The following is a 13,452-nucleotide window of genomic DNA, read 5'->3' as shown; positions in this document are numbered from 1 at the left end:
AAGATCCTTTTACCGCCCAACCAGTGTGATAGAGATGTCAATGAATCAAAACTATATCAGATTATAATCAGAAGCGGAGTTATGCGACTGAATCTGACAAATATCCTAATTTGACATATATCCAAATCCGTTAAGATGTTAAAAAAAGTACATTTGGTATGAGTTTTTCACCATCTGAGTCCAGTGTCCACCTTCGAATCCAAATTAGCCAACATCCGATTAGTCTAATATGGTATTGACCACATCTGATCCGAACACGAACCGTTTACATCCTTGCTCTTGGGACCCACAACGTGACCGGATCCAGCAGATCCAACCCGTTGGGCACAAGTTGGAGTCCCCTCATCAATTCCATTTCTAATCTATAAAGCGTAAAGCTGACTGGTGCATTTGGGTTTGACCGATTGAATCTGAGAGAGAGAGAGAGACGATCGATGGACTACAGCAGAGCGGAGGCGGCGAAGCCTCTGGTTCTGCTGCTGTGCGGGACGCTCGTGTACTACCACTGCGCGGTCAGGAACTCGAGCGTCGTCTCCCTCGTCTCCGACGTCTTCATCGTCGTCACCTGCTCCCTCGCCATCCTCGGCCTCCTCTTCCGCCAGATCAACATCTCGTAAATAAACTCCATATCTCCCTTTTTCCTTCTACCTTCCTTCTTTCTGCTTTTTTCGATTGAGGAAGAACCCGCCTCTCTCTTCTCCATCTTTCTTCTGTTTTTTTTTCTATCGATTCAGCGCCGCCATTCTCGCAAATCTCTTTCTTTATCTGCAATTCTTGCTAGTGCGTTTGCTTGTAGTGTTTTTGTCTTCTGGATTTTGAATTGGAATTGGTGTATTTTTGAGGTGGGATGAACGGGAATTCGTGTATTTCGAGGTGCTGTCTTTGGGTTCAGGGGGAGGGATTGTAGATTAGGGGTGTTCCAGGTTTGGGTACTTAATTAGTTTGGAATGGATTCATGGGGTTGAGAGATGGTGGTGGGATTTAGTACGTATTGGTGAATTGGGTTCTCCGGATTTAGTCCAGATGGGGTGCATTTGGGCTAGAATGCACGGTTTCTGATATGTTTTTTAGTGCTTTTGTTTGTGCCTTTTACCACTCGAATCAAGGAAATTGGGTGGGTTTTTGGAACTGTGGACTTTGGTGATTGATGTTAGCTCAAGATGGTTTGCTGGATATGAGAGATACTGATGAAATTTAGTGCAATTTGGGAACATGGGTTAATGAATTTCGGAAAAATGGGGTCTGTTTGGGTCTACTACCTGGGTTATTTACATGCAAGTTTTAGCATTTAGGTTCTGGGTCCTGGAGAAATTCAAAGAAAAATGTGCTTTAGAATTTCGGCCCTTGATGTTAGGCTCTTGCTCAATTGTTATATAGTCAGATTGTCCATTGAACTTGTACATGGGGTTTCGAGGAAACGGAGGAAGTCGCTCGTGATGTTAGGCATTGTTTTTAGGAATGTGTCGGTCTCATACACTTATGGTAACAATTTTGAAATATGTCGTTAGGGTGATTTAGTTTCTATGCAGGGTGTCTTCAGAGATTTTTGCATATAGATTTCTTAATAAACACTGCAAGATATATGTTAATTTTCTTCTTTTCTGGCTGCATGGGAGATTATGGATGCATTTGTCTTGTTATCCTGTTATCCTAGAGATTTAGAATAATATATGGTTCTCCAATGTGACATCCTAGCTGAAATGTTCTGAATTGTGGTTTTGCCTAAATGGCAATGATATTCATTTTTTGTGCTATGACAATGTAGGGTACCTGTTGATCCTCTTGAATGGCAGATTTCTCAGGAGACTGCTAACGGAGTAGCTGCATGCATGGCTAACACTATAGGTGCTGCAGAGTCTGTATTGAGGGTTGCTGCAACAGGGCATGACAAACGACTCTTTTTCAAGGCATGTGATATTTCGTCCTTTAAGTTTCTCTTGAACTGTCGAAAATGATTTATTAGTTGTCTATACTTGCTTTGCTAAAGGGCAAATGCAGTTTTAATTCTCATACCTTTGTTTTGTCCTGTTGGAATGATTCTTGTTATTCTATTTATTAGTTACCCTACCTTTACTTGCTTCACTAAGGGGAAGGTGCAATTTTATTTCTTATAAGTTTCTGTAGTACTGCCATTTCTGATTTCTTTTGTTGTATTTATTAGTTGTCCATGGTTGCTTGGTAAAGGGAAAACGGGATTTTATTTCTCATTCACTGTTCATCATTTTCTTTTAGTCTTTTCTCCTTCTCTTTGTTCTTTTTCTCTCTGCAACATCCTTGCATGTCATTTTTTAGATGTTTATGGAGATTTAGTGGTTATTATGCCACAATTCGCACTCCTACCCTGATGCAGTGGGGGTGTCAGCTTGCTCGTCCTTGACGATGACTGTCGAAAACATGACTCTCATGTTCGTGCAATGATCAGAAAATGAAAGAAAAAGTGAAAGGCCCACCGAAACGATGGGGCGCGTTTCTATTCACTGGAAACTTCAAGGGACAATATAGAATATAAAACTAAAAGAAAGGACTCAAGCAATTAACTGGAATACTGAAAGAGAAAAACAAAAAGGAAAGGTCGGCTGGAAGAAAACAAAACAGGAAACGTCAAAAGCTGCTGCTCTTCAAAATTTCTGTGTCCCCCGCACGCAACCCTAGATGAGGCTTTTAAAAGCCTCATCTGGATCCCGGTCACAGGTTCATGCAGTATGAGTCTGGGTCCATCCTGCCCTGCATCATTCTCCCCTGGTGAGAAAGAAGTCGGTTCTGACGACTTGTTGTCTCCACAGTAAGCGTATAGATCAGACACATTAAATGCAGGAGAAAGGTGCCAAGTTTCGGGCAGCCCAAGGAGGGAAGATCGGTCAGATAGGCTCGCTAGCCGGGGGAACCCGGTCTCCTTGATAGGAAGGAGAACTATCTTATGACCCTTAAAGTGAAATGTGTACGTGTTCCTACTGAAATGAAATGGGGATCTTCAAAACACGAGCTTAGATTCACAAGGGCAAGTGTCAAGAATGACACTAAAGCATAACCCTTAAAAAAGGGTATAACTGGAAACAAAATAAAAATAAAAATGTATTCTTTATTGATATGAAAAACCAATTGCTTAAGAAGCATTGAAATGAAATACAAGAGGGCCTGCACCCCTTTATATACACAGCTGAAAGAGGACTCAATAGAGCTGTTGGACACAGTCCAACAGCTCTATTAAGAGCTATTGGAATGTGTCAGTCAACAACTCTATTGCTAGTCAAGTCTGGACAGGACTTGACTAGCAACCGTCATTCTAGTTCAAACTGAACTAGATGACATAAAGACAAAAAAATAAAAATAAAGGAAAAAAATTACAGAAAAGAAAGAAATGAAAATTGTATTTATATATATAATATATATATATATATATATACAGTTTTACATTTTAACACTCCCCCTCAAACTTACGGTACAATGAGCGAAAGTTTGTCTAAGAGAAAGTGAAATCGGGGAGCAGCGAGAGGCTTTGTAAAGAAGTCTGCTAACTGATATTCTGAAGTGACATATGACAGATCAATTATCCCGTGTAGATATTCCTCTCTGACGTAGTGACAATTCATTTCGATGTGTTTGGTGCGTTCGTGGAATGTTCTGTTACTGGCAATGTAGATCGCACTTTTGTTGTCACAACACATTTATGAAACTTTTGTTGCTTCAGCTCCCATGTCAGCAAGCAATCGTCGGAGCCAAACTACTTCCATGGTTGTGGTTGCCATGACTCTGTATTTAGCTTCTGTGGATGAGAGAGATACCTTCTGCTGCTTTTTACACCTCCACGAGATCAATGATTCTCCTAAAAAGACACAAAATCCAGTGGTTGAGTGTCTGTTATTGGGATCAGCTCCCCAATCAACATCAATATATGCAATTAAATCAAGAGAAGAGAAGGAAGATAAGAAAAGTCCTCGTGAAAGAGAGGACTTGATGTATCTGATAATACGCATGACTGCTCCCATATGAACAGAAGTAGGAGCATGTTGAAATTGACTTGCTGTGTAAACAACATGTGCTATATCTGGTCTGGTAATGAAAAGATAGGAAAGTGCCCCGACAAGCTGTCTGTAAGGAGTAGGGTCTGCAAGAAGTTCTCCATCATCAATCTTCATTTTAACATTAACAACTTCTAGAGTGTCAACTTTCTTATTATCAGTAATACCAGACCTGAAAACAATATCAAAAGCAAATTCAGTCTGAGATAATAAATATCCTCTAGGAGAATAAGCAACTTCAATGCTTAAAAAATATCTCAACAAGCCCAAATCAGTCATTTTAAAATGAGATTTAAGAAGTGTTTTGATTGTTTCAACTCTCTGTTTATCGCTTCCGGTGATGATCATATCATCCACATAGAGAAGAAGCACAATGATCCCTGCATCAGAATTCTTAATAAATAAAGCAGTGTCAGTTAAACAGAATTAAAAACCAATATCAATCATAACACGACTAAACCTATCATACCAAGCTTTTGGTGCTTGTTTAAGTCCATAAAGAACTTTTTCTAAGCGAAGGACTTTACCCTTAGGAATACTTAGACCAGAAGGGGGTTCCATGTATACTTCTTCAACTAGCTTTTCATTTAAAAAAGCATTTTTGACATCCATTTGAAAATAGACCATTTTTTGATAAAAGCTAAGGCAATTAAGGTTCAGACAGTTGTCATACGAGCTACTGGAGCAAAGGTTTCTTCATAATCAATCGCATATTCTTGGGCATAACCTTTGGCTACTAAACAAGCTTTATATCTTTCAAGAGTCGACATCCTATAGTTTTCTTCCTTGAGGAAGATCTTAAATATTCCATGTAGAAGCCTTTTCAAGTGCATCTAATTCAGCTTTTATGGCTTCTATCCATTTGATATCATTTTTTGCTTGAAAATATGTTAATGGTTCTTCATATGAGTGAATTAATGCAATAACTGCCCTATATGTGGGTGAGAAAGACTCGTATGATACAAACTTTCCTGGAGGCCTCGAGACTCGGGATGATTGTCTAATTGGAATGTTAGAATATTTTTCAAGTGCACATGGAGGATTAGACTCTTGTCGCCTGAAATATTGAATACTAGTATCTCTATGAACTTCTTCATTTTCAACATTAAGATCAATAATTCTTTGATCATCATCAAAGTTACAGTCAAGGTCATATTCATCAGATGTTGATGTTAGATCTAGCAAAAAGGAGTACTCAGTGACGCTTTTTAATTTTCTAAAATCAAAGAAGCTCTCCTTTTCAAGAAAGAAAACATTTCTAGACACATATAGTTTATTATTTTTGAAGTCAAAACATCTATAACCTTTCTGGTTTTCAGCATATCCCAAAAAGGCATAGGGAATCACACGAGGGGAAAGTTTATCATTTTTGTCAGTAAATATGAAACATTTGCACCCAAATATTCTTAGTCTAGAGTAGTCTAGAGAAATGTTCATAAGTTTTTCAATGGGAGTGATATTTTGTAACAAAGAAGATGACATCCTATTAATGAGATAGGTGACAGTTAAGGCAACTTCTGCCCAAAAGTCTTTCGGGACTTGATTTGCTATTAATAAAGTCCTAGTGGTTTCTATAATATGACGATGTTTTCGTTCTGCCAGTCCATTTTGTTGAGGTGTATAAGGACAAGATCTTTGATGTGTGATGCCATGCAATTTAAGATAATTTTGAAAATCTGTGGATAAAAACTCTCCTCTTGAATCTGTGCGAAAAATAGTAATATCATTTTGAAACTTGTTTTTAACCATATTATGAAAAGTTTGAAAGTATGAAAATACTTCAGACTTATGTTTGAGAAAGTACATCCACGTATGTCGGGATAAATCATCGACAAAAATAACATAGTAAACAAATCCTCCTTTAGAAATTACTGGTGCAGGACCCCAAACATCCGAGTGTATTAATTCAAGTGGTCTTGAAGAGAAAAAGGTTCTGTTCTGAAATGATAATCTTTTCATTTTGCCGAGAATGTAATCTTTACAATCAAATGATTCAGAGTTACAAAATTTTTCTAGATTTGGAAAATGTTGGATTTTGGCTATATGTGTGTGACCAAGTCTCTTATGCCACAGTTCCAACTCTATTTTTTGAATATTATAACAAAAAGCTTTCTTCGGCATTTCCAAAAAATCCATGTAATAGAGTCCTCATTCTCTATGGCCTTCCCCAATCAGCTTGCCTGACTGGTGATCCTATACCCAACAACCATGAGAAGAAAAAAAAATATTACACCCATAATCAGAAATTTGAGATACATACAAAAGATTTAAATTTAATTTGGGAACATGTCTAATTTCTGGAATAGAAAATTTCTTTGTTTTATAAATTTTTTCAAAATTTCCTATTCCTTCTATTTCAAGAGAAGTCCCATCAGCAGTAAAGACCTTTGACACGCTTGTTTTATTTTTAACACATTTGGATAGACTTTGATTATTTGGGGTCATATGAAAAGATGCACCAGAGTCAAGGAGCCAAGAAATTTTACCTAGATCAGAAAAAGATGAGGCTGCTGCGCCGGTTGAAGCTTCAGATGAGGAAGAGGCATCTTTGATGAGAGACTGAAGAATCTCCATTAGTTAGGCCAGTGAAACTGGTGCATCCTGATCTTTAGGCTCCGATCCAGCAATTGCAGCTCTTTTTTCTCTCAGCTCCTTAAGTTTGGGACATTGTGGCCTGTAGTGTCCCGATTCATGACAATGATGACAAATAACTTTCTTCTTATCATAGTCACCATTTTGTCGGTTAAAGTGAGAAGGCCTATATGATCGAACATGATTCTCTGGTCTAGACACGACTAAAACAGAATCATCTTCAATTTTTAAAGAACCTTTCCAGAGACGATTTTCTTCCATTGTTAACTCTTCAATAGTTTCAACAATAGAACAAATTTTTCCCTGGTGAAGTAGGGCCGATTTAGTGGTTTTAAATTCCGGCCTTAATCCAGTGATAAACTGGTAAAAATATTCAACATCGAGTTGTTTCTGATGAAGCTCGATGTCTTCGACACAATGCCACTTTGGTTCTAAAAGAGAAAGTTCTTCCCAAAGTTCGGACAACCCATTGTAATATTCACGAATAGTTTTGTCTCCTTGTGTCATCATTCAAACTTTTTCTTGGAGGTTGCACACATGTGCAATATCTTTAAGAAAATACATATGCTAAAGGTATTCCCATGCCTTATCGGCATGATCAAATTTGGCAAGACTTGAGCATTTTTTAATGTCAACGCTATTGATAAGCCATGACATTATCTTCGCATGAGATATTCTCCATTCTTTCCATTTCTTCTCGTATGAGGCAATAGCCTTGATTTTCTCTTCTTCCGATAGAGGGACCTCTTTATCTCTCTCCTTTTTATTTAGAGATAACTTAGGTTCCGAATCAGAACCATCCACAATCCCCCATAGGCCTTTTCCCCATATATGGTGCTTCATGATTGAAGCCCATGTTACATAGTTCGTATCACTTAGTTTCATAGGCATGATGGTGACTTTATCATTGTCATCCATCGATTACAAGGAGAGAAAGAATATGGATAGAAGAGAAACAAGAAGGAAAATGAAAAAGAAAGAAGAAAAAAAACAATACAACAAGATGCGAAATCTTCCCCAATAAAGTGATAAAACACTTCTCTTCAAGTGGCGAACACTTTTGCAAACGGGCACGGAAACCGAGGCAGATTTTCCTCAAGATTTAGTACTTCCGCGGCTCTGATACCATGAAATGAAATGGGGATCTTCGAAACACGAGCTTAGATTCACAAGGGCAAGTGTCAAGAATGACACTAAAGCATAACCCTTAAAAACGGTATAACTGGAAACAAAATAAAAATAAAAATGTATTCTTTATTGATATGAAAAACCAATTGCTTAAAAAGCATTGGAGTGAAATACAAGAGGGGCTGCACCCCTTTATATACACAGCTGAAAGAGGACTCAATAGAGCTGTTGGACACCGTCCAACAACTCTATTTAGAGCTGTTGGAATGTGTCAGTCCAACAACTCTATTAAGAGCTGTTGGACTGTGTCAGTCAACAACTCTATTGCTAGTCAAGTCTGGACAGGACTTGACTAGCAACCGTCATTTTAGTTCAAACTGAACTAGATGACATAAAGACAAAAAATAAAAATAAAGGAAAAAAATTACAGAAAAGAAAATTGTATTTATATATATATAATAATATAATATAATATATATATATATATATATACAGTTTTACATTTTAACACCTACGACCATCATGGATGGTCTTACGGTCAAACTAGCAGGGACGTCCCAATAGGATGTGACACACACTCATAGAGGCTACATCATACCACACTTCATCGTGGTAATGCTCCGCCATGGAGAATCGGACTAGGCAACACAGGGTGATGGGTACCTCGTTCCCTTTCTTGAACCATGCCATTTTATAGGGTTGGAACACTTTTTCCGTTTTTAAGTTCAAAGTGGACACAATACTCTCGGACACCATATTCTCGCATGCCCCGGTATCAATGATAACATCACACACGCGCCCCTCACAGTTGCACCGGGTTCTAAAAATATTATTCCGCAACCATTTTGTCGGTGCAGACTCTCGGGATGTGGTCAAAACATGACGGATGATTAACAAATTTTCGATGCTGCCATCGAACTCTATGACTTTCATCCCATCATCCCCCTCAACAAGCGACTCACCCTCGCTCTCACTATCGAACGCAGACTCAACAATGCCCTCAGCTAGATGGGTGTTCTTACTCATGGTGGGACACTTGGACGCAATATGACCTAACTCTTGACACCTAAAACAACGAACGATGGACTCACTGGGCTTACATTTGGATCGGGTGTGGTACGCGGGTCCAAACTGATCGGGTTTGCTAGGGTCGACTTCAGGGGTGGACTTAGAGTTTTCTTTCCTAGGGGAGCTCGCTCTCCTGGTTGGGAAACTCGACTTAGGTTGACTGGACTGATCACTACGGGGTGTCCTATGTTCTTGCCTCTTTTTCAATTTCTCTTCCATATTCATGACATAACTACTTGCCTGATCTAATGTCTCGACTGTGATACAACTGAAGTCGTCAGAAATAGCAGGACGGAGACCAAAAGTATACCTCGTGACATGCTGGTCGGCGGTCTCCTCGATATGCACTCGTAGGGATAGACAATGAAACTCAACAGTGTACTCCGCCACGGTACTGTTGCCTTGACGCAAGGTAATGTATTCCTTGCAGGCTCTCTCAGCGTGATCTGAAGGCACAAACTTAGACTGCATTAACTGTTGCATCCCCTCCCAAGTCTGTACACGCTCTAGTCCCTGCCGCTCCCTCGACCTCTGCAACTCAACCCACCATGTCTGTGCTATGCCTCTTAACCGAGTAGAGGCTAGGGAGACACGACGGTGCTCAGCGACATCGTGGTAGTCGAAGAAAAGCTGGACGACATAAGATCAATCGAAGAACTGCTCCACATCGAACCGATCTGCGAACTTTGGAAGCTTCGGCTTCACCCCGTACGTGGAGGGGTGCTCTGGTGTTCTCTGCTGACGGGCCTCCACCATGCCTGCGGGGTACTCGTTCCAGAAGGCATCATCATCCATCACGATCTCATCTCCTTCACCACGATACTGCTCTCCTGGTAATTAATGCTGACGAACTTCGACGACCTGTGGTCGGCGCTCTGGTTGCGCCGGTCCCTGCTGAATCTGCATAGGAATCTGTCTCTATCTAGCTCGCCCGTGAGGGGGCGCCATTTGCGGCCGGCGTTGTGGCACCGATATGACAGGTGGTCCTGCGATAGGTGGAAGGGTTGGTCGGGTCTCGGGCTCTAGGTGGGTTGAAACTGGATAGTATGAGTTTGGGTTATCGGTTGGGTTAGGATAGTAGTATTGGGTTGGATACGGTATTGGATTCTGGATCGAAATTGGGTTAAAGGGTTGATTCTGGTTCATGTATTGGGTCTGATTGGTATAGTATTAGGTTGATTCGCCCGATTGTTTGTGGGTCAGGTCTATCCCTAAACTACTCGTCGGACCCAGATTTGGATAGGGTGGATTGATGATCGAGTTGTGGGGATAAAAGGCTTGGTTTGAACTCGATCCACGATCGATATGATTATGGGTCTGGTTTTGACCCAGCTCAAAATCAAACTGAAGCTCCGTCCGGGTCCGATACAAGTTTAGGTCGGTATTGGATCCATTTTGGGGTTCAAAAATAATGGGTTGGGTCTGATTCGGGACAAACCGCGAACCAAACCCAACTGGGTTGGTCGGGTAAGGGGGTTCAGAACCCGGACCTGCTCCCAGGGACCCAAAGGGTGGTCCCCGAGACCCGGGCCTGGGTCCCGCTGAAAGATGTTCCGGTCTGGACCCTCTCGGGCTCGGACCCATCCACACGGGTCCACCAGCTTCCACCCGCTGGTTTGTTGCCGTAAGGCCTCTGCGCGTGGGACCAGGGGGGAGGACAAGCTCCTTCCCGGGTCGGGTCGCTGCGCTGGGGCCTGCAGCAGGGTCCCGCGTGCTGCTGGGGTCCTGCGGACCAGACCCGACCTGCGGCAGACCCACAGGAAATCGAAGTCTGGGCTGGGGCGCACCCAGGTGCAGTGGGGTACCTGCCAGGAGTGCCGAGTTCGCCTGGGTGCCACCAACTATTGGATCGGGATGACAAGAAGGCCCCACGCTCTGGGCAGGGGTGCGATCAGCAGAACCCAACCGACCGGCGTAGACTGCGACAACAGATGTTTGACGGTCGATGTCGTCACCCGATCCCGCCCCTGTATTCAGCACATCCACTGCACGCGCCTCCCCGGTCGACTCGATGGCCGCAAGCTGATTCTCGACCCCATCTAGGCGCCTTGACATGCTGGCCACGTCACGGCTGACGCGTAGCATGTTCTCTTGCAGTTTGGTCATCATCTCCATCATCGACAGCATTGGGTCTGCGTTGCCGGCATCCTCCTGCTCGTTTGTCGTCGCCGGATCGCCCCTCACCTCTGAAACCATATCGCTGATGAAGGATGAGGCGCAGGCTCTGATACCACTTTGATGCAGTGGGGGTGTCGGCTTGCTCGCCCTTGACGATGATTGTCGAAAACACGACTCTCGTGTTCGTGCAATGCTCAGAAAATGAAAGAAAAAGTGAAAGGCCCACCAAAACGATGGGGCGTATTTTTATTCACTGGAAACTTCAAGTGACAATATAAAATATAAAACTAAAAGAAAGGACTCAAGCAATTAACTGGAATACTGAAAGAGAAAAGCAAAAAGGAAAGGTCGGCTAGAAGAAAACAAAACAGGAAACGTCAAAAGCTGCTGCTCCTCTTCAAAATTTCTGTGTCCCCCACGCGCAACCCTAGATGAGGCTTTTAAAAGCCTCATCTGGATCCGGGTCACGGGTCATGCAGTATGGGTCTGGGTCCATCCTGCCCTGCATCATTAAGTTTCTGTTGTACTGCCATTTCTGATTTCTTTTGTTGTATTTATTAGTTGTCCATGGTTGCTTGGTAAAGGGAAAACGGGATTTTATTTCTCATTCACTGTTCATCATTTTCTTTTAGTCTTTTCTCCTTTTCTTTGTTCTTTTTCTCTCTGCAACATCCTTGCATGTCATTTTTTAGATGTTTATGGAGGTTTAGTGGTTATTATGCCACAATTCGCACTCCTACCCATTGCCACCATGAGTCTCTTTCCTCTGATTAGGGTATTTCTGCTTTAGTTTGATTTGCTGAATAACTTAATAATTTGTAGACTGATGCATCCATGTTGCTTAGTTTCATGATTTAATGATCTTTCTGTTCATGTGATTCTTTACATGAATCAGTTATTTTTACAACTGTTGGATAGAGATGTTTTGCTACCACTATTCTTTACTGTCCTATATTCATGCTTTTGGTGGTGGGACATTGTGCTATTACTATTCCTTAATAAGGGACTTATTATTCTTTTCCTTTGCTTTCTGCGTGGGTGGGTGGCTGTTTACAAGTATATTAGTAAGTTTTCATGTTCCTTTGAAGAAAAAAAAAGTCTTCATGAGTGCATCTCCAAATGGATAGCGTAAAACAAATGAAACTTAATTGGGACTTTGCCATTTTCTGAGTCTTTGGTAGTATAATACCTTTCTTTCTCCCATTTGTGGGGATGCATGGATGCCTTATTTGTCTATTTCATTTTACTAGTGTTCCTTTGAGATTGTGCAAGTAAACAAATTTCCAATATTTTTCTGCAGGTGGTTCTCATTCTTTATCTGTTGTCAGCTTTGGGTCGATTAGCATCAGGTGCAACCATTGCTTATGCAGGTATGTAATACGTATAATGCCCTTGTGTCTCTAATGTTTAAGGGCCTTTCATAAAAGAGCCAGACCTGAAATATCAGCCTGGTACTTGAATGTCATTCTAAGTCAAGACCCAGAGACTGGTAACTTCCCAAGCTGCCATAGATAGAGTCAGACCTGTAGGGAGCTGATCTACTTTGTCTAGTCCAACAGACTCGGTGTAAATAAAGAAAAGACGTGTGGAACTTGAAATCCTGGCCAACTAGATTCCTGTCCAATGCCTTATCTTTCTATGAGGAAACAGAACCAGTAATGTGCCTCTTCTGTTTGTGGGAAAACTTCTGTCCAGGAATTCATTCATAGCTTATTGGTCATTGTGTATAAGCCAAATAAAATCTTAACTTTGAAGTGTGTGCTCAAATTTTTAGCGATATTTACATGTAAAAGATGCATGAAATGGCCAGGTTTTGTTTAAGCTTTTCATATCTTAAAAAATGCAAATTACCATATTGTGTTCCATTTTGCATCGACTTTTGCGTTTGCAATGTTCACAACAAAAAATGTCTTGCGAGATGCTTCAGAAGCTGTTAATCATTCTGGTGTTAATATTCAGTTCAACACAGAATGACAGTTGTCAATAAGCTTTTAGTTTTGGTTCTGCAAAATTTTAAGTTTATTAATCTGTATTCTTCATGCTGGTAATTGTTGGAGCAGGATTATGCTTGGTGTGTTTGTATTCTTTCATGACAAGCTCAGTTCCAGTCAGTTCGTGCCCTGCACAAATTTTGAAACGAAGAGACAGTTTGACCCCTGAACATGAAAGCTTGTAACGTGATATGGTTTGTACATAACCCTTGTGAATACTTGACTGTTAGTCTTCATCTTGCAATTTCAGTTTACTGGACGGACGTGCATCTTGTTTTTTTTGAGTTATGTGGTTGAGAGAGAGACAATAGTAAGAGATTCTTGCAGCAACAAGATGCATGAGATCATATGTTCTAGTTAATCTTGTCGTCCATGTCCATTTAGTTTCACAGTCACATTCAGGAATGTCAGAGCCTCCTATCACATTGAGTTCCAAGAATTCACAACTGGATACACGTCTATGGTTGCTTCTGTTAGGCCCCGTCTCCCTGCTTGAATCTCAGATATGGGGTGAATATAAATCCTAGTACTTGTAT

General features: G+C 41.1%; 1 protein-coding gene across 1 annotated transcript; it reads left to right on the top strand.

Annotated features, from left to right (window-relative positions):
* Positions 1–394: 394 nt before the first annotated feature.
* Positions 395–13,246, top strand: LOC149843340 (reticulon-like protein B23). The gene is made up of 4 exons (XM_089999728.1): positions 395–613; positions 1,766–1,907; positions 12,226–12,295; positions 12,986–13,246. The coding sequence occupies exons 1-4, from the start codon at positions 435–437 to the stop codon at positions 13,099–13,101; spliced, it is 507 nt and encodes a 168-aa protein (XP_089855854.1). The 5' UTR covers positions 395–434; the 3' UTR covers positions 13,102–13,246.
* The last annotated feature ends 206 nt before the right edge of the window (positions 13,247–13,452 follow it).

This window comes from Nuphar pumila, chromosome 3, assembly GCF_984573655.1.
Source record: "Nuphar pumila chromosome 3, dmNupPumi1.hap1.1, whole genome shotgun sequence".
NCBI classification, from domain to species: Eukaryota; Viridiplantae; Streptophyta; class Magnoliopsida; order Nymphaeales; family Nymphaeaceae; genus Nuphar; species Nuphar pumila.
The sequence above is the reverse complement of the archived record's forward strand: the minus strand, read 5'-3'. Positions and strand labels throughout refer to the sequence as shown.